Source organism: Argiope bruennichi, chromosome 8, assembly GCF_947563725.1.
Source record: "Argiope bruennichi chromosome 8, qqArgBrue1.1, whole genome shotgun sequence".
Taxonomy (NCBI): Eukaryota; Metazoa; Arthropoda; class Arachnida; order Araneae; family Araneidae; genus Argiope; species Argiope bruennichi.
Genome location: NC_079158.1, coordinates 54,169,562 through 54,191,423, shown reverse-complemented (window position 1 = coordinate 54,191,423; position 21,862 = coordinate 54,169,562). Strand labels below are relative to the sequence as shown.

The 21,862-nt window shown below is 25.3% G+C and overlaps 1 protein-coding gene across 4 annotated transcripts in view; it reads left to right on the top strand.

Annotated features, from left to right (window-relative positions):
* Window positions 1-21,862, top strand: part of LOC129980870 (protein turtle-like) — a 228,766-nt gene that overhangs the window by 181,343 nt on the left and 25,561 nt on the right. For 2 of the 4 annotated variants that reach the window (XM_056091313.1, XM_056091314.1), the window contains exons 2-11: window positions 4,958-5,302; window positions 6,934-7,049; window positions 11,607-11,760; window positions 13,072-13,359; window positions 14,919-15,203; window positions 17,403-17,518; window positions 17,838-17,991; window positions 18,901-19,012; window positions 19,141-19,319; window positions 19,973-20,080. In XM_056091313.1, coding sequence (XP_055947288.1) covers window positions 4,958-5,302; window positions 6,934-7,049; window positions 11,607-11,760; window positions 13,072-13,359; window positions 14,919-15,203; window positions 17,403-17,518; window positions 17,838-17,991; window positions 18,901-19,012; window positions 19,141-19,319; window positions 19,973-20,080 — 1,857 coding nt within the window. Of the gene's footprint in view, window positions 1-4,957; window positions 5,303-6,933; window positions 7,050-9,180; window positions 9,252-11,606; window positions 11,761-13,071; window positions 13,360-14,918; window positions 15,204-17,402; window positions 17,519-17,837; window positions 17,992-18,900; window positions 19,013-19,140; window positions 19,320-19,972; window positions 20,081-21,862 lie in introns of those variants that run through there. The other 2 variants (XM_056091316.1, XM_056091317.1) reach the window with 2 other exon arrangements.

Genomic DNA, 21,862 nt, shown 5'->3' with positions numbered 1-21,862 from the left:
GACGATAATTACAAAATGATTTGTTTATTGAATTAATACAAGAGTTGGTGGATGCGATGGCTACTGAAGTCATTGCACAATCCAGAGAGGCATAAAAATTAATTCTGGGTGCGCTCGAGAATACTATGTATGGTTTTAATTTCTCCCACAGAAACAATTCGTGTTATGAAATCTACTGTTGTTTCAAAAGCGCTGCATTAAGGAGTGATTTAAGGTACCTCATTGAAAAAAGAGTACGAATTAAGATCCCACGGACGTTAAGACCTAGCAATAGCACGGTCCCTCACGTCCAGCCCACCTCTTTGAGTATGCAACATGCAATCACATGCCTCCTTGCATTATAGCGACTCATTTGGCAACATTTCCGAGAAGATGACAAAAAATAAGGTAATTGCTTCATCAGGCAGCAAATACAGCTCCAAAAATAATCACCAAGAATGCCTGTTCACACGTTGACAGTAAATCTCTTTTGAAATTTCCACGATATATTGCCGCGACATATATCGCCTACATATTTTCATTATGTGTGTTAACAAAACCTTTTGGATTCAGAGCCTTTATAAGTTTTTTGAGATTTTCACTCCCTCAACGCAATTAGAGATGCCATTATCTTTGCAACTGGCCATGGCCTTTTCCCTTAATATTTCAAGAGATTCAATATTAAAGGATCGGATCAATGTGGCTGCGGCGAAGTAGGCGATCTCCTTCATAATGCCACTAGCTGCCCTCTCATCATATCTTTTCATCTCAAAAAATCCACCCACGACCTAGAAAATATCTGGTGGACCAACGTTATGAGAAACAAGATGTCCAAGGTTAAAATTAGAACTCTTGTGCGGTTCCTACAAGAGAACGAGGAATGGATTTCTCCAGACCCAAGCCCAGTATAAATTTTCGTTTCATTTCTCAACCAAGCTCTTCTCCAGAATATACTAACTTCAATAGATTTCATCTACTCATACTCCCCACCTAACACCTCCTTCATCATTATAATATTCTATATAGTTACTTTTTATGTGTATTGATGATATTTTATGTCATTTTATGTGTATTTTTTTATCTTAATAAATACACCCACGTATATCCTTTCAACCGACAGGGAATCCTAGAGATTCCAAGTTCGGGGATATTCTGTGGCAAAAGAAGTTAGTGATGCCATGTTCCATCGCAATTTTTGTTCCTCTTTATGCCTTCCTACAACTTTTTGAAATAGCCCGTCCATTAACAACAGAATATCCATGCATAATACATTGCAAATAATTTTTAAAAATTAATAGAATGAGTTGCTATTTTCTTTTTTTCTTTTTTCTTTCTTTCTTATCTATAACTTGAGGAACAAACTTTGTATGCCAAGCTATTTGTTCAATCAACAAATTTAAAGATATTTCTTTTCATCCAAGATATTTCATTTCATCGTGAATGTATTAAGATGTCCTTCTAACAAGCTTCAAGTAATATTTTAATGTCCTTAGAATGAATATTGTCATATATACGTTTCACTTTTTGTTTTTGCCTTTCCTTTTATATCGTAATGTAGTTTCTCCATACATTTCAATTTTCTTTTCTATTTGATAATGCTAATATCCATATTCACATTATTAAATTTACGAATTCTAATTTTTTTTTTCTGTGGATACAAAATATTGAATTATCCAATTTTTCAAATAAGTTCATCTTAAAATTTCAGATTTCGTAGAATCATTCCGTTCGGGTCTCTCGCTCCAAAGTTACTTTGTATGAATAATACATCTATAAAGTTTAACAATTGGGAAACATTAATGCATTTTATTCACTAAGGTAAGAGAAATCAATCTCTGTCAGACACTGGTGATAAATTGTCATCTTTGGTGTTGCAATTCGTATTAATCTTCAAGCGAAATGTCAAGATTTAACTTATTATATTCTAATTGCTCTCCAAGCTTTTATTTCATCTAAGTATAACATTCATCATTTATTTGATGCACTATTACCCAATAGATTTTTTGTTTTAAATTATTAAAGCTTATTCCATAAATATATGCTATTATGCATTCACAGTATCTATCATGAATTTGATTGCTACAAATGGCAACAGTATTGTTTTTTAAGCAAAAAAATTATCAGAAAACAAACTATCGAACCATTTTAGTGTAGTATTTTATAGATAAAATTCATCTTAATATATTGCGCCTAAATTTATAACAAAAATTTTTCATAGTTTTAATCCTTTTTAAAAGAATAAAAAAAACATTGATTATTTGAAATGCATCATATTTAAATTAAATATTTATCAATAAAACTGATTGAGAAATTCTATTAAACAAAGTCATCAACATTCTTCTTTTCATTAATGATAATTTATTTCCTGTAAAATATTGTTTACTTAATTAAAATTAAACAAATTTATCTTAGTAGCATCATATTACACATATTTTGTTTACTCCTTTAAAGAAAAAGAGCACACAAGGAAAAAAATGTATTCATAAAGATATATTCCAGGGAATATCCATAATTTTATAATTGAACTTATTCTGCTTACTATGTCTTCATGAATGAAAATGAAATGAAATGATGAATATTCGACAAGATCTCGAATTATAATTTTTGACGATTACATTATTTTCTCTTTGTATATTTCGTATATGAGAAAATAATAAAACCATTTATATTTTATCAAAATTTCATCTCTATTAAATCATTTATTCTTTATTAATTTGGTTAATAAATCATAGTTACTTCCGTATGAGTCCGATATTGGACCCAATATAAATATTATATAATCATGCTGTGTTCATATAATATAAATATATCGATCTGGAAGATAACATTTATAATCTATTTTTTTTTAATTTAGTTGAGCGAGCTTTTATTTGTAGAGCGAAAAGCAATTAATATATTACAAATATAAAGCAATTAATATATTACAAATATAAAGCAATTAATATGTTACAAATATAAAGCAATTAATATATTACAAATATAAAACAATTAATATATTACAAATATAAAGCAATTAATATATTACAAATATTTGCCAACGTTGTAGTCTACTGTTTTTCTGATTTTGTTATATTATTATGTTAATGATTAATTATGGTTACTAATAGATATCGAAATATGGCATTGTATCAAGTTTTACATTCGCAATACATTCATGTAAAAAAGATATAAAATTCTATAAAATGCAATTTTAATGCTTATGCATGCAAAACAAATATTCAAGTATTAATTATAGTTCAGAAATAATAGCTTCTTTAATTTACCATCGTTCTATTTATACGTTATTATTTTTCTTCCAATTTGGTATTGAATTAAATATTTCCAATTAAAGAATATAATAGTAAGGCATTTAGAAAATTAGCTTATTAATATTTTTCCTTAAAGAACTCTGAAAAGTAACTCAGTATGTTTAAAGCATAAGCATCATGCAATCAAATATAGTTTTCACGTTATTAATTTGCCTTCCATCCCATTCAAATAAAAACGAAAATTACAAAAAGTTATATAATATTACAAACGTTTCTTTTTCATTATTTTCAGGGAAAATAAATAATGCCAAGAAACTATTAATTAAATCTTTGTGGGTTTATTTTCCACTTTCAATGCTTGTATATGTGTGTTTTGTTGTATATCCGATGAAAAATTTACAGGTCATATTGACTCTGTTGGTAGCAACCATTTTTAACCCATGCATTGAAGACGATTATGAAATTCTACAATTAATAATAATATTTCTTTTTATGCCATCAATTATTCTATCAATTTATTTATTTTTTATGCCACACCTTTATTTACTAAATAATTATGAAGCCTATATGCCTTATTTTAAATATATTTGCGTCTTCGGCATTTTAAATATTGGCACATTATATAAATATATCTTTTATAAATATATCTTCTGATTTTATAAATATATCTTCTGAATTTAGGTAATATTCTTTCCAAATTATTGAATCCATAAAAAAAATATGATATGTTATAGCCTCTGTATACTGCTAAAAATAAAGACAAAAGAGAAAAAAAACGGATGAATGCTGTCTTCTTTTTTGAATGCTTCCTTTATATAAAAGAAGAAAAAAATCTTGGATGCAAATATGTAGCCATATATGCGTCGACTAAAACTGCATTAAAAGAACTAAATATTATGCTTATTAATTAAGAAAATTCAAATGTCTGCATGCAATTTTCATAAAGAAAGCACAATATTCATTGCACTGATAATATCTACATTATTTTTTATGCCACACCTTTATTTACTAAATAATTATGAAGCCTATATGCCTTATTTTAAATATATTTGCGTCTTCGGCATTTTAAATATTGGCACATTATATAAATATATCTTTTATAAATATATCTTCTGATTTTATAAATATATCTTCTGAATTTAGGTAATATTCTTTCCAAATTATTGAATCCATAAAAAAAATATGATATGTTATAGCCTCTGTATACTGCTAAAAATAAAGACAAAAGAGAAAAAAAACGGATGAATGCTGTCTTCTTTTTTGAATGCTTCCTTTATATAAAAGAAGAAAAAAATCTTGGATGCAAATATGTAGCCATATATGCGTCGACTAAAACTGCATTAAAAGAACTAAATATTATGCTTATTAATTAAGAAAATTCAAATGTCTGCATGCAATTTTCATAAAGAAAGCACAATATTCATTGCACTGATAATATCTACATTATATATTGTCAATGCATTTATGTTAATATGCATAGTTTTTTCTGTTATTGAGATAGCATTTTAAAGCATGACCACATTCACTATTTTTTTTCTTTTTCTTCCACTTGTTACTTTCAATAGAATACCTACATAGTATGAAATCATTATATATTAAGATCTTATGAATTCACTTTTTTGGGGGGAGAGGGGAGGATTTTGTTCAATAATAACTTTTTATTATAAAAATTATATAATGATATAATTCGCATTATATAATAATAAAATTGTATATTTCTTCCTTTGCAGGCTGTACTCCTAAGAATGACCAGAATCCGAGACACTTCACTGCCACTCTGGGTGAAGACGTCATTCTGTGTTGTGACTTCGAATATCCAGAGGAGAAACCCGTGCCCTATGTCATTCAGTGGCAGAAACAAGGGATCAAAATTCCAATCTATATCTGGTACGACGGCTACCCACCACACGCGGGGGATGGCTACGAGGGCAGGGTGTCACTTGCCGAAAAGGCCTCTCTCAATCTCACCAACGTGCACGAGAGTGACCAGGGGTGGTACGAGTGCAAAGTGTATTTTCTTAACAGACCACCGGACTCGCCGAAGAATGGCACATGGGTCCATCTGGACGTGCACGGTGAGAGTCTTTTTCAATTATTAAATTTTTTGTAAATATTTTGTCATTGTAAAGGTCCTTACAATCCTTGTAAGGATATTATTTAAATCCTTGTACCAGCAGAATGAGAAAGCAATTGATGACAAACATTCTCTAAATAATTATCTGCCAACTGTCCGATACTATGTGATATCGACATTTGTAATTCATATGCAGAATGTTTGCTTAAATCGTGACTCACTAATTAATATCTAAACCGTTAGAGACAGCTATATTTCCAATTAAAAAGCATTCTAAATGTTTTAAACTTGAGTCAGTGAAAGAATTTCTGAAAAACAATTATTAAACTTAAATTTTTACATATTCCTTTGTCCTATTAGACATATTAATGTGCCAAAAGTATTCTAATAAATTTTTTTAGCAAAAAAAAATGTGAAGGCTAAATTTTTGACACACTATTATTTTTGAAAAAAAAAAATCAATTCTTCTGACATCAAAATCAACCAGTTTGTGAAAATTTGGGATTCAATATTTTAGGCTATTCAAAGCCTCCTCCATAAAACTCTGTATATTGATTGGAAGATATTCCCCCAAGGGATATTCGAAATCGTTTAAAATTGCCTATGGCTCTAAATTGCTTAGAAATAAATGTATGTCACCAATGATTATATGGTTGCTGTAATTTTCTACCTCCTTAAATTGTTAACGACAATAGTTTATATTTAATGTAATTATATTTTTGATTACGAATGTGATGTTTAAAGACAATTACTTGACAAAATAGTGACTTATTCAAACCTGGTTTATAATTATAGATAAGAATGTGAATTCTAAAATTTTCAATATATCAAAATTTATCTGGAAAAAAAAAGTAAATTTGACTACGCAAAACTAGCTGCATAAAATTTCGAGTATAAGGTTGCCGTCAGAAAGCAAGGTTTTATATGCTGTATTGTCTTCTAGTGAATCAAAGACGATTTCATGCAGAAAAAACTCAAATTAAGAATTGCCTTCTTTATTATGAAATTTAAAGCTAGTTTTAAAAGTTTAAATTTTTTGGTTTGAAGTTTTTTAAAAAAATTTAGATAAGGTATGAAAATTTTCTTATATTTAAAGATATATTTTGCTAGTTTTACTTTTTTTTTTATCTATTAAATTTTTTTTTCTTTTTTGCAGATATTTGAATTTTTTTTAACGACAAATATAATAGTAAATTTTTATTTCATATTTTAGTGTTCATATGGTTATGACAACAGCTAAGAATATTTTTCATAGTCGCTTAATTTTATTTGGTATATCAATACAATTTTGGTATTGATTTTTAGGTTTTATATAAATAATTTTTAAAAATCTACACAATTAAATTAATTCCAATTTGCAAAAAAAGTTTCAATATTATTGTTACGATATCTTTACAATATTCTCCGGCATTCAGAATCGAATAATACTGATGAGATGTCGAGTTGTATTTTATGCTAAAGGGATGATATATTTTATGCTTATGCTACATTTCAGGCTATTTATTCCATATATAGAACTTGAAACTTGGAATAACAAAGCACGAAATTCTACGTTTTGAAATTCGCGGTTTGATTCGCAATTTATGAATACTAAAATAAGCAAAATTAATTTATTCCTGTTTCTGTTTTCAGCTCCACCCCATTTTAAAATGAAACCTCCCGATGTTGTATATGTTAAAGTTGGAGAATCTGTGTCTTTACCCTGTGAGGCAGAAGGAACACCACCACCTAACCTTATTTGGTATAAGGTAAGTATGAAACTTTAGTAATAGGATTTAGAGGAGATGAAAATGAAGGAAAAATTGCTTCTATTGATACCTATGTTAGATACATTAGATGTTGCGACCAGTTTTTCGCTAATATCAAAAATGTTCCATAATCATTTCAAAATCAGCTCCATAATTGCATGTAAAAAAGGAGGAAAACTGGTTAGACGTAACTGTATTTTTATGAAATTATGAAAAGAAACTATTAGTCGGAAAACATGTAAAATAAATCTTCCTAAATTACAAATAAATCTTCTTAAATTATTAAATATATATATATATTGAATTTAAAAATACTTAATTAAGCTAAAATCGACTTTTAAAAAACTGTATATAATATTTTAAAGGCGATTTCACTCTAAATTTCTGCCGTCTTTCAAATCCAAGATTTCTATACAAAAAAAAAAAAATTAAGAGCATAGTGAAACGTACTTTATTTTTTAAGGATTCTCCTGAATTCAGAGGAGAAGAATCCATTTTAGTTTGGTAGTAAATTTTGTATCTTGTTCGTTAGAAAAGATTTTAGAAGGACAGCACAACCGAAAATTTCTGCAAAAACCTTTTTTGCTTTCTTGATGTTGAAAATTAAGATATCTCCTAGAAAAACTCTTATATTGTCAACAATTAAAATATATGCAATATTTAAAGAAAAAGTTGAGTATAATTATTGAATTATTAGCTTAAATTTAGTCTTTTTTTTTAGCAAATATATCAAGAAACCAAAAAGTATAATTTGTGTGGTGTAAGATACTCCAAAAAATATATGAAATTCAAATGAATTATTTATTTAGTTATAAACTGCGCCTCACAGTCACTGTGGTTTCCTAATCTCTGAGTAAGGCATTTCTTGCATTGAGTATCATAAATTCAATCAAGACTTGTTTCTATTAGAATAAAACAATACAATATTTTTTTTATTCGTTTCATTCGATTTCTGAATACAGGAAAATCTGATGCTTATTCTAAATAGACAAGTATAATCTGCGATTTTTTAAATAATAAATATTTTTATTATTGTCATTTTTAAGTATCAAAATAACTATTACCTCTATCACATTTTTAATTTTGAAAAAATCTTGATAAATGTAAGTAAAATGTTTTGAAAGAAATATTGAAATGAAAAATTGTCATTTCTTTTTCTTCAAATTATGTGTTTTTAATTTCTATATACTATCGACAAATGATGCTTGCTATAAAACCTACTTTTTATTACAATGTCAGAAACCAAAACTATCGAATCATCTACCTTTCTATCGAATCATCTTTCTATCTTCCCATATGCGACTTATACAATTTCGAATTCGAAATTATCAACGCCTTCCAGTTACAACCAGCTATAGTGATATGCAATTTCAAATTTTTGCAACGATGCTGCTATTCGATGAGGGAAATAAATAAGCTGTCTCATCATTTTTCATCTTTGTCCTTTGTGAAAGTTTATCTCTTCGAATTGTATGCTGAGCATATTACCGTTTTTCCCGAAGTCAACTTTTTATTGCCTTGAAGAAGAACTATCTCTTTTCCTGATAGTTCTCAGAAAAGCGTCTGTTAGTTTTTGAGAATTTACTTCTGCAAAGGAGGGGCAGGCTTTGTTGTATATATTGGTATTGCTTGTGGGAGGGAGAGAAGTCTTTTCTAGGGAAATGAATTAAAAAGATTATGTGTTGAAAAGGTTGATCCCAAAACATCGAACCTGCAAAGTCACAGTGTTGGATAGATCGAAGCAGATCTTTACATGGATTGAATTTTAGAGTTATAAGCAAAAAAAAAAAAAAAAGTAATTGTTGAATTTATGTAGGCGATTGAATGACGTAATATTCATTAATAATATTTGTGATTTTTTTTCCCTTTTTTTATATTATGCAAAGAAATCAGTTCATTAAATATTCGTACATTTCTAATCCTAATCACTTTGAGAAAGACAAAGGAAAGACGCAGAAACACATGGATAAAAGCATAAATGTGACCTTCTATTGATATGATCGTGAAAATGTTAGGTTTTGATATTTCATTTTTTAGAAGGAAGAATGATTTCTGTTAATTATTTCCGAAAGGCTACTAATTTTAAAGTTCGATTTAAGAAACTTGCGTAAAGTAAATTGAAGTGAAGAATTTGAAAATGAAATAAACAAAAATAACAATGGAGAGCGAATTTTTCAAAAATGCAGAATGATTTGGCTAAAAGTAAACATTATTTTCAAATAACATATAAAATTAACTTGTTTTGAAAAAAATTAATATGCGTTCTATACATAATATTCAAATAAACAGCGAAGAAATATTATCTATATTGAAATCGAAACCTAATATAATTAAAGGGGAATTATATGTTTGAATTGAATTTAAGCATTCAGGTATCATCTTTTAGAAGAAAAAAAAGTATAATAATTTATTCTTGTATTTAATGTTAATGTTAAATCTGAATTTTATTAATTACTGAACTGTTAAGAAAGTTTTCAAAAAAGTTTATTTGTATTTAAAATTCACATTTTTTTTATACGTAAACATTAAATTTAAATCTATGCTTTAATTAGACATATATCTATAATTAAATATAATCTATGTCTAAATATATGTGTTTTTAAAGAATCGACATCGTGTGTGTGTATGCTAAAGTTTTAAATCAATTATTATTATTATGATACCAAAAGTTTCGATATATTTTTAATTACAATTAAGTTTTTATTGTATTTTTACATACATAATGTTGCTAGATTTTTATACTGTTTTGAAATCATTCTTATAAGAATATATAATTGTTTATACCAGTTAATATTTTGTTAAATATTAGAACAATTTAGGGATCATTTAAACCTTATATTGTGTAATTTATATATAATAAAGAGAATTGCAGTTGCTTTTACCATTCCTGTGTGGCTTTTCAAATTTTATAAAAATTTAAAAAATTATAGCAATATCATATAAAACGTAAATAATTGAAAAATTAAATTAATAAATATTAATTATGAAAAAACTATAGCATAATATTGCAGATGATTTTAAAAATAAATTAATTTAACTTAATAAGAAACACCATTATTATGCATCAGAAAGTATCAAAATCATAGATACTTTTTCAAAATCTTAATGCTTCATTCTGCTTAGACAAAATTCACCTAAAAAGCATTTTTTAATAATTTTAATTAATATTATTAATTTGAGTTCCTTCTAAATTAAAAATAAATTTATCCAACAAGTAATAATTAATTCTTAATAATTCCAATCATCTTGTTTCAGGTATGTTTTCTTAGTTTTAGTTAAACAGTGAAATCTAATTTAAATTTGCTTCTTATATGAATTTAATGAATTTAAATTTGCTTCTTATCATTCATCAAATTATATTTTCATCTTAAAAGTCAGAAGTGTTTATCTACAATCTCTTTAAACAAACAGTTGAAAAAAAATCTTCATGATTTTTATTAAATGGATTATTCTACGAAGGCATCCAATAATAAAATTGAAATTGTTTAGTGAATCTCATTCTAATGCTTTCTTTTCTAATCTTTTCATTCTAATGATTCTACAAAAAGTAATAGTTAGTACATGAATAATCTTAACAAAATTATAACTAACTGCAATTCTTTAAAATTTCATTGAAGGACTACTTGAAGCTAGTATTTTTTCCAAAAGTACTATTTTAATGATGAAAAATATCTAAAAATATTCCCTAAAATGTATGTCTGTATGAAGGAACTCTTATCTTTATTCTGTTGTTGTTGTTATAGATACTTTATATGTTGTCTTGATTATGATAATGATGTTCAGGTCTTGATGTGTAGTTTATAATATACAAATATTAGATTTCACAAAAGGTAGCTAGTCTCTCTTCAATAAGAAAGTTTTGTAATCGTAAGTGAAGTATTGTGAAAAGAGGGCTAAGAATAAAAGGACTAAAGTGAAATAGAAATTTCTATTTCAGTTTACAATCAAATAATACCACTTTTTCCCAAAGTGCAAAAGGGAAAAAATTATTTTTTGTTCTGAAATCCTATGGAAAAACTGCATGATTTACAGTTTCTGTCTGGTTTTTGAGAAAGGAATGCAGGGAAAAATATTAACTATTTTCACTTTGACCATATGTCTTCTCTAAGCATATAAAATACTAAAGATACTATTAAAGTCTCCAATTTTTCTTTCATATTTTCTTCTTTAAAAAAAATCAAAAATGGTATGGAAGAAAGTAGCTGTATTGTCCTATGATGTAAAAAAAGAAAATACAAAGCAAATCCTTAAAAAAATTGTAAAGTATTTAAAAAGTACATTTTATAATAATGCTTTTTTAATTAATGCTCCTGAGGATTTTTAAAAATGCCAGTTTAAAATATTTATTAGTTTATATAAGTATATTGGCTCAATGACATACATCATTAAAATTTTGTCTATGTCTTATTTTTTCTCTTCCTCATACGTAACTAATATTTCGATATAGTTTATTTTATTATATACTGTATATTCACATACATTTTTCTGAATGTTTTTTTTTCATTAATATGTATATTAAAAACTGCATAATAATATTTTACAATTTTCTTATTATAGGATAATTTGCCATTAGAAGAAAGCAGAACTGTCCAAATTCTTCCTACTGAATTAAGAATCAATAACTTAAGACAGACAGACATAGGAGATTATACTTGTATGGCAAGGAACAAACAAGGGACTGTAACAGCTACATCTAAAGTTATTGTTGCTGGTAATTTTATTTTTATAATTTGAATTTATTCAACAATTATAATTTCCCACTTGAAATTTTGATATTAGAGATAAATTCAATATTTTTAAGCCATACTCCTTCTTAACTCATTCTGTCATGTTTTTAACAAAATTATCCATATAGCAAGAAATACAAACAGAAATTTCCCAAGATATTAGCTTTAATGAATTTTCTCTGCTTAAAGTTTCTTTTACTGTTGAATTTATTTAGATTGCAAGATCTTGCATAACTTTATATATCTAAGAATGTTTGTATTTGAATGACATATAATTTAAATATATTTCAAATTGTAATTTCTTTTAATCCTCTGTTCAGCACTAATTGTTGAATGTAACCTTAAATTCTTCTAATAGCCTCATAATCTTTAACTATATTATTTTTTACATAATATTTTTCAAAGATATAATTTTAATGATCTGTTTTATCTATTTCTTCTTAAATAATTCATTAGCTTTTAAAATTGGCTTGATATTTCCTTTAATATTTAAATTTTGAAATTTTTAACCCTCTTTTTCATTGACTAATAGAAATTATCAAAATTTACTTGTAATTATTTTTATTTAAAAAGGATGTTATTTTAAAATATTAGTATATGTTCAATTTTTTATGTATATATAATATATATTATAATTTATTTTTTCATTGTTGTTCATTTGCAAATTTTGTTTAAAATCGATATTTTAGTATAATTTTTTTAAAAATATTATTTTAAAGCTCCAGTGTTTTTTCATATTTGACATTTGTGAATTGATCCTATTGCTCTATTTTTGGTTGTGCTGTTATTAATATCAAATTAATAAAAGGGGAAGACGTTGGTTTTGCTTTGCTAATAAAGTCCAACTAATAAAAAAATTAATAATTTTTTTAATGGTGGAAAAAAGTAAAGGAATTATTTTGTTTTTAATTATCAGATTTAATCCTGAGTTATCATTTGATAATTTACTTATTAATAATTCATTATTTTCAAATTTTTTATCACTTCAAAAAGAAAAGAAAGAAGCTTGCAAATTCTTCAACTTGATTGGCACTTAAATATTTTATTTTTAAGATCAGCATCTGTAATGCATTATAAACATTTCAGAGGGGTTCCTGCTCTTGCTTATATGTGCTCTCTTTAGACACTAAAATTATTTTCCAAAAGTGCATTTAAATTATAGATTAGTTCTTTCTATATCCTACCATAAATTGGCATGCATTAAACATATTTTCTTTTATAACAATAAAAAAATTATCTGATGTTGAAATTTAATTGAAACAATCATTATTTCTGTTTAATTTTTCCTTTTTTAGGTCCTGCTACTATAGTTACTCCTCCTCGTAATGTCACTAAACTTGAGGGTGATAGAGCTGAATTCATATGTGAGGCAAAAGCCCTTCCAAGTAATGTTACACATAGGTGGTTCCATAATGGAGTTGAGATCAGTCAACTCTCTTGGTTAGAAACTCGCACAAGTGTTCGTAGAGATGGGACTTTGTTCATTAGCCCTACCTCAGCTGAGGACTCTGGAAAGTTTACTTGTGAAGTAACAAATGGTATAGGAACTCCTGATACTGCATCTGCATATTTAAGTGTAGAATGTGAGTTTAATTTTTTAATTTTATTAATTAGTTGAATCATTTAGTCATGTAATATAGGGATGATTATAATCCCATTTCTAAAGCTTACAAATCTAACCTAATTTCAAATAATTCAAGATGTTGATAGGAAGACTTATAAAATGTATAGACATTTTTGAAGTAATTTCAATAATAAAGCAAAAATAAATTATTGGAAATTAATTTTTCTTTCATTACATGATTTTATTAACTTATTTCCCTTTCTATGGTTTTTTTTTTCACATTTTTTAAAAATAAGTTTGAAGTTAAGCTTGCATTTGGAGAAAAGATCTAAATTCTGACCGTTGTCAAATATATATTTTTGTTTATCAACAGTTAAAATTCAATATTATCAAGAAAATTTGTTCATTCTAAAAGTTTTAATTATTTTACCTTTGAATAATATATTCCTACTTAAAAGAAATTTGATGAATCTACACTGGACAAAATCTGATAAATTCTGAGCTTGTAATGCAAAAATCTAAGTCATCTAACTAAAAATTATCTCTTTATATTTTTATATTTTCATTAATGATTTTTATATTTTCATTATAATTTCATTAATGATTTTTTCTTCCAATTATTATTCATATGTAAAAAATTTATTGTATTAATGAAATTTTTTATAATAATAGTAGTTTTACATTGCTTATTCTTCTTAATGTGAATATATTTTCTATTAATTACCAAACTATGTACTAAATATCTTGCTATTCTGAAAATAAATATGATTAATTAAATTGCGTTCAACTAAAAGAAAAGACATATTTCTTTATAATGTAGGCATCAGCCATTGATCATTAAAAAAAAAGTACTATTTAAATAGGAATAGCATTATTTTAAAGTCTTATGCTTTTAACATTATGTTTATGTTTTATAAAAATTTTTGCATTATTCTTAGATTTTATAATATTTTTTTTAGAAACTTCTATACGTATGTATGTTTAAGTTTCTTCTAACTTCAGAATATCTCATTTCCATGCCTATATTTTTTACATTAAAAGATTTTTTAATACTCAGATTTAATTTGAAATAGAATAAGTAATCATACATTTGAAAACTTTACTCTGAGGAAATAATGTAATCTTATATAATAATGGCATTGAAATCTTGTAAATTTTCCTTTAAAGTTTAGTAAATAAAGATGAGATAACAGAGTAGTCTTGAAGCTTGTTGAACCAGACATTAAATTATATCTTAACTGTAATATAATCTATTTATATATCCTGAATAGCATTTAATTAGCTTATATGTTATTTAAAAAAATAAAATAGCAATTGAAATCAATTAAAAATTGAATTAACTGATAATTGTGCTTTTTTTTAACTTGAATTCCATTTCAATGTAAAATTTTTATTCATGTCACAGCTCTATAAACTTTCTTCAACCTGATTTCTTCTATATAAAACATTTTCCATGCATATTGAAATAATTGTTTGTAATAAGAATGTGAATGTTTACATCTCTTTAAAAATACTTTAAATCTGTAAGCTTACTCCTCAAATTATTTACTAATTAATTGTTTTAATTCCACATCTTAGATCCTGCTCGTGTAACATTTTCACCAACCATCCAATATCTTCCTCTTGGACTCTCTGGAGTTATACGATGTTATGTTCAAGCTAGTCCACCTTTTCAATTTATTACATGGACTAAAGAAAGCAGACAATATGATCCAAATTCCATACCAGGTGTTGTAACCCTGAACAATGGCTCTTTGTTATTTCAAAGAGTGACTCACGAAGATCAGGGACGATACCGATGTACGCCTTATAATATTCATGGAACAGCAGGAACATCCAATATAATGGATGTATTAGTGAGAGGTAACCAAAAAAAAAAAAGAAAGAAAATTAATTATTTAAGCTGACTGTATTGCAATCTGTTATTTTTTACTGTATTTAAATTATCTAATAAATCATATTATTCAGCCTTGTTTTTAACATTTTGATAATGAAAATTGCATTTGTTGCCTTTCATGTGATTTTCCCATTGTACTGCTGATCAATTAGAAATCCTTGATAGTTATGGTCACAACAAAACTATATTATAATTTAATCTCTAATAGAAAAAAGATTTAGAATGATTATAATACTAATACTGATATGAGATATAAGTATGTCAATTTTAATAATATTTCCTTGTTGAATGCATTCGACTGTTTAAGCTTATTCTTTAAATGTTTCTATCTTCTAGCAAAGTTATTTATGCTTCAAAGAGTACATTATTCTTTATATATTATTTACTTTGGTGAAATTAAATGATTTTGTGTATATATATATGCATGCAATTTTTCAGAAAATCTATTAACTTTTAACGCAAATTATTATTAAAATAATATAACTTAATAATATTTTCTTAAATTTGTGAATAAATTTTTCATTAATTGGAAGATGTTTGTTAATTAGCATTTATATAATATATGTAGCATTATATTTTTAAATTAGAATGTATTGATATTTCCTGTTTGTGATGTAACAAACTTTATTTCCTTCAGAAATTTAGTGAATTTTGCTTAATTTTTTTATTAAATTTCTTTTTTGACATTTTTTAGGAACTATTTTTATTAGAAACTAATCTGATATTTATGTTTCTTTGAATAATGCTAAAATTATTTTAAAAGAATTGTTAAATGTTACACTTTTAGATATGTGAAAATTAGATTTAAAAGCATTATGAAGGAAACTATTTTTTACTGAAAAATAGATAAATAAGCAAGATAACTTACATGATTAAAATAAAACTATAATAAATAAGTAAAGAAATGAAAAAATCTCTTAGAAATAATATTTCTAAATGTTGTTTAAATGTTTACACTTATTTTCAAAATATTTTTTACTAAGGATCATAATTAAAAGAATATATATATATAAACTGTAAGTATGAAACAAAAATTATTTTTTGTAGTGGCTTGACAATTAAAATTTAGAATATGTGCCATTTTTCTTTGTTTTATTGAATTTCCTGATCATCTAAATAAAGATCAAATCCATAAGCACCTTAAATTAACTTTAATGCATATTTTAATTTAATATATAAAGAAAACTTTACTATCATAATAATAAAAGTCAAAATCCTACAATGTATAACTGTTTGTGATGTCTGAATCAAATATTCTATGCATTTTGATCTTCATATTCAAACCATATAATAATAATATATATATTAATAGCTGAATGTAAAAGAAATTGCTGTCACTCCACCAAGTAAAGGTTTTCATTCTTTACTTTCTTTCTTTCTTTCAAATTACAATATTGAACTTCAGAATATTATATCATAAAAAAAATTCCTCCATTAAGTTATTTATGCAGTTGATGCCTCCATAATTATTATTCTAAAAATATCTAAGAGTAATTTGGCACTTGCTATTTGAGAAAAAATGGAAAATAAAATAAGGGTAAACTATACTATGGGGAAAGATAGTAGGATCAATTAACTGAATAGAAGGTAGCATGCCAAAGGGATTTATATTAAGTGCATCAAAAAAAAAAAAAAATTGAATCAGTCATTTTGGCCACTGAGAATTCTATAAGACATAAATAATATGAATAAAATTGTTTAAGAGCCATAATTTTTTATTTCTATAACATAAATGTAGAATCAGAGTAAAAATGTAGAACATTTAATGTTAAACAAAGAAAGAAGATATATCCAAGTTTAATGCAGCTATGTTTTTTACTTGTATAATTTGTGTTATTTTCATCAAAATTGTGGTGAATCATTTGTTGTCAGCAAACATTGATGAATTTTTTTTATTATGAGAGTTAAGAATAATAATTTTTTTACACCTATATTTGAAATTCCATCCCTGGAAGTATTTTGGCTTTTATTTATTTATTTATTTTGTATATTTTATTTGCCCCGGAGGCTTTTCAATAGAATATAAGTGGTGAATTTTATTCATGAGTAAAATGTTTCTAATCTGTGAATAAAAATAATAAGAGCTATTTTTATTTCAAATTATTTTATTTAATTAAAAAAGATAGTTTTCTTTTTATGAACTGCATTTATTATTCTATTTTCAGAACCTCCAATATATACATTAAAACCAAAAGAAATCTATCAGAAACCTGTTGATAGTGAAATCCGCCTGCCTTGTGATGGACTTGGTCAACCTAAACCTGCTATTACTTGGCGAAGAGTGAGTCATACCTTAGTCAGTATTTAACATATAGATTTTTAATATTTCTTTTTATTATTATAAGCATTATTTTAATGTAGTTTTAATTTGCTACTTCTGGTTGTAATATATTTAAATACTGTGACCTTGCATGTACTTAATTGCAAATGTATGCACAAATCACATATCTTTTGAAGGAGAAAAAAAAAACATCTATTAAGAGTTCGTTCTTCTATTATATATTATTTTTTCATTTAATATATGAAGATCTAGTGGATTTTTAATAATTATTTCTTATAGTCGAATTATGTTTCTCTAAGTATTTGTTTGTATTATAAAGGCTGATGGATCAAAACTTCCAAGAGATAGAGCGATGATAAGAGGTGGTAATTTAACTATAAAAGGATTGAAGAAAGAAGATCATGGTCGATATGAATGTGTTCTAGAAAATGAAATTGCCACTCTTGTTACAAGTACACTTTTACTTGTTGAAAGTAAGTTTATTTTTATTAATTTAATTGGTTTCTTTATGATAAAAATTAAAATTTGAATAGATTTTTAGATATTTGTCACATGTTGAGTTATGTAATATTCTGATTACTGGCAGTTTTTCATATTATAAACAAATTCAAAGAATTTATAAAAACAAAAATGATACACATAAAATTTACAAATGCTTTTCTTTTATGGAATTTAAAATTTTTCCAATCTAAAATCAGATTTACAGATGCAGTTATTATTGTATTATCATCTATTGCTAGTAATCAGATTTAATTAAATGTGCAGTTTTTTAAGTGTATTTTCTTTTATATATACTTCATTTCATCATCGGAATTTCACAAAGATGGAACTGAATTATTGGAATCAATAAATGATAATTTTTTTCTGGAAATGTTTGATAAGACATGTTTTTTATATTAAAATATTGTCGTAAAAAAAGTATATTTTTATTTATTTTGTTTTTTAAAAAAATAAGAAATAAGTTCCATATCATTATACTTTATTTCTTCAACATCCATTTAGAAATGGCTACTTATTTTTATTTAATTACATCTGTGTCATTATAAAAAATGAATTTTATAAATGGTTTTCCTACTTACTTCGTAATGTACTAAAGGTTTTAAAAAATTTTACATTTTTTATGATAATGCACTATTTTACTATCTTCAGTACTTAATTATAAGTTAATCAATCATTTTAACTAAATTTTGTTTTCATATAATCATAATGAAATAAGAAAAATGGGCATTTTAAGATTCCATAATATTTAATAATTATAAATCAAAGTCTAAAAAGTAGAAAATAACTTAAGTTAAAAAATTACTACATTGTTTATAATAGTGTTTTAAAAGCTGTGTTTTTCCTTCTAATATGAGCTGCATAATTACTGTGTACTTTTATAGGAACAACACCACATGCTCCAACAAATGTGACTGTAAATACTAGTACTGTGGCTGCCACTCTGACCTGGTTACCTGCATATGATGGAGGTCATGAACAAACTTATGTCATATGGTAAGAATTTTCATTTTATCTTTTTTTTTTTTTTTTTTTTTTGTATTTTGCACAATAGAAAAAAAGTGACATAAGTGGCTTTAACTAAGAATTCAGCTCTTACTTTGAAGATGACTGTCTTTACCCAGGTACAGGCTTGCAGATCAAGGTGACAGTGATTGGAGAACTATAAGAGTCTATCCAGATGGAGCAACTACTTTTACGGTTTACAACTTACAAGCTGATACTGAATATGACTTTCAAGTGCTTTCCAGAAATAAACTGGGGGATGGAATGTTCAGCCCCATTATAAGGGCCAAAACAAAATGTATGTTTGCATATATTCCTTCTTTTCCCCCTTTAGCATAAAATTAAAGATTCATTTTAATTTTTGGACATTTTAGTTTTAATAGAATAATGCTTTGCCTTATAACAATAACTTTTAAAAAAGCAATCTATAGAATTATTCCCTTTTTGATGATATTGATTTATGCAAAGTTGAACTAAAATATCTTCAAAATTATGTATCCATTTTGAAATGGGCCATTTATAACTGTTTCATGAAAATAAATCTTTATGCTTTAATTTATTTTATTTTTTTTTATTTATTTATTACTATTATTTGCATATTAAGAAAACTGGTTAAATTATAGTAGAATATTTATACTGTGAAACCTGTCAACTTCATTTATAATTTATATTTGTTTACATTTACATACCCAAAACAGTTTTAATTCATTAACAAACTTTATCTAAATATTTTTTTAATGCTTGCTAAAAAATAATTGCTCAAATGAGTGGCAATTTTAACTATATGATGTTTATTTAACTAAATGTTATATTTTATTACTTTGTTGCTAAAACAAGCTTTTAAAACATCAACTACAAATACTTTGTTTTTAATTCCTTTTCTTTCTTAACCTTATTCATATTTCTGCTTTTCTTCTTCTAAAACTTTAACTCTTTCAACTAAACTTTCAGCTTCTGACTATAGTACTGGTGGTAGTAGTAGCAGCATTTCTTCCCCTGAACCTGTTGGTAATAATTTCACTTCACCTGGTGAAAACACTTCTGGTAACTCTGTCCCTGGTAATTTCTATTTTTTTAAAGCTTCTTATTTCTTTTTTTAATAAAAATTTCTTTTAAAACTTTATTTTTCTTTTTAAAATATGTTCAGTCTACTAAAAAACTCTTAAAACATTCATTTCTTTATTTATACTTACTTGTTGATAATCTTAAATTTTCTTTTCTTTTCCTGAAAGGAATTTAAAACTAACTTTATTTGCATGATATTTGTTTAGACAAATATGTGGTTGTATTTGTGCAAACTTGTTATTTAAATTAGAAACAATATGGGATATTTTTCACATTTTATTGTTTTTTATTTTATTACAAATTGTGAGAGTTAGAATCTATCAACTGAATTAAAATAATTTCTTTTTAAATATCAGAAAGTAATTTTTCATTCAGGGAATCTTTATATTTATCTAATGAAAAAGATATGTAGATCATAATTTAGATTTTCATATGTGTTTTTAAATTAACTTCTTTTTTTTTTTTTTTTTTTTTTGCATTTTATAACAAAAACACTAGCTGGAATATAGCATTATACATTGTATGTCATTTTAATTAGATTTTCCCATTGTATTGTTATAGAGTAACGTAAACATAAAAACTATATCCCATAGCACATAACTTATATTTTTATTAATTTGAAAAGGTTTTGTTAAATTAGTTTTGATTTTTTTTAAAGTTGAGATGTACTTTAAAAAAAAGAAAAGAAATATTTATAAAAATGATCGAATCGACTTTATAAGTCTAAAGAAAAATGATGACATATCGTATAAAGTTAATTTCTGGGAGAAAAATCTAAATCATGAGTAAATGTTATGTAAATATGGTATCATTTTTGTATACATATGTACTTCTTCCATTCTGAAATGGTTTCTAGCTAGATACAGAATTATTTAACATCAACTTTTATTATTATTTAGGTCTAATTTGTAATAATATTCTTTAATGTCTTGAATGTCAGAAAGCAACTCAATTTATTTTTAGACTTTCTTTTTTTTAATTAAAGCATTTAGCATTACTGTGGATCATTTTGCAAATATTTGAATAGAAATTCTCACATAAACAAAACAGCTCATACAATAATTGAATTTCTTGTCTAATAAAGTATAATTTTAATGAAAAATGCAATTTTGAAATTTAATCTTTTAATTATTTCAATTAGCACGTAACTGTGATATATTTTTTATAGTTTTCAACAATGTTCTATATTAATTTTCAAATACTAATTTATACTATTAATAAAAATATTGTTGGTGAAATTACTTCTAATTTTATACAATATTCATTTCTTCTCTGATTAACAATTAAATTTTGATATTTAATTAGTTATCTTATAATTTCTTTAGCCAATTCTGAAATACTTCTACAGTATATGGCAATTCAATTGCTTTTTCAAAAAAAAACTCTTGTTTTTAAATTTTATTTTTATATAAATGAATGAGATAAATATAATACTTCTCTTGTAATTGAGGTAAATAGCAAAAAAAAAAAAGAAAATTATTTTCATAATTTTTTAAAGAGAAAAATTTTAAAGTTATGAAAAATCTAAAATATTTTCGTATATTTTTTTCTTTAGAAAGCTTGTAGTCAGTTAAAACTCTTCACATGGTTCAATGTTTTTTAATTCTTGCTTTCTGCTCATCTTCTGTTTGTTGAAAATTCACTGAAACTTTTATTTTTAATAGTTTAAATTTTGCAGATTTAATCCTGCTACTTTCCTGTTATTTTGTTTGCAACACTTATTTATATCTTGGCAATGTATGTATAATATTGATCATTATTCGTGTAGCAAATTAT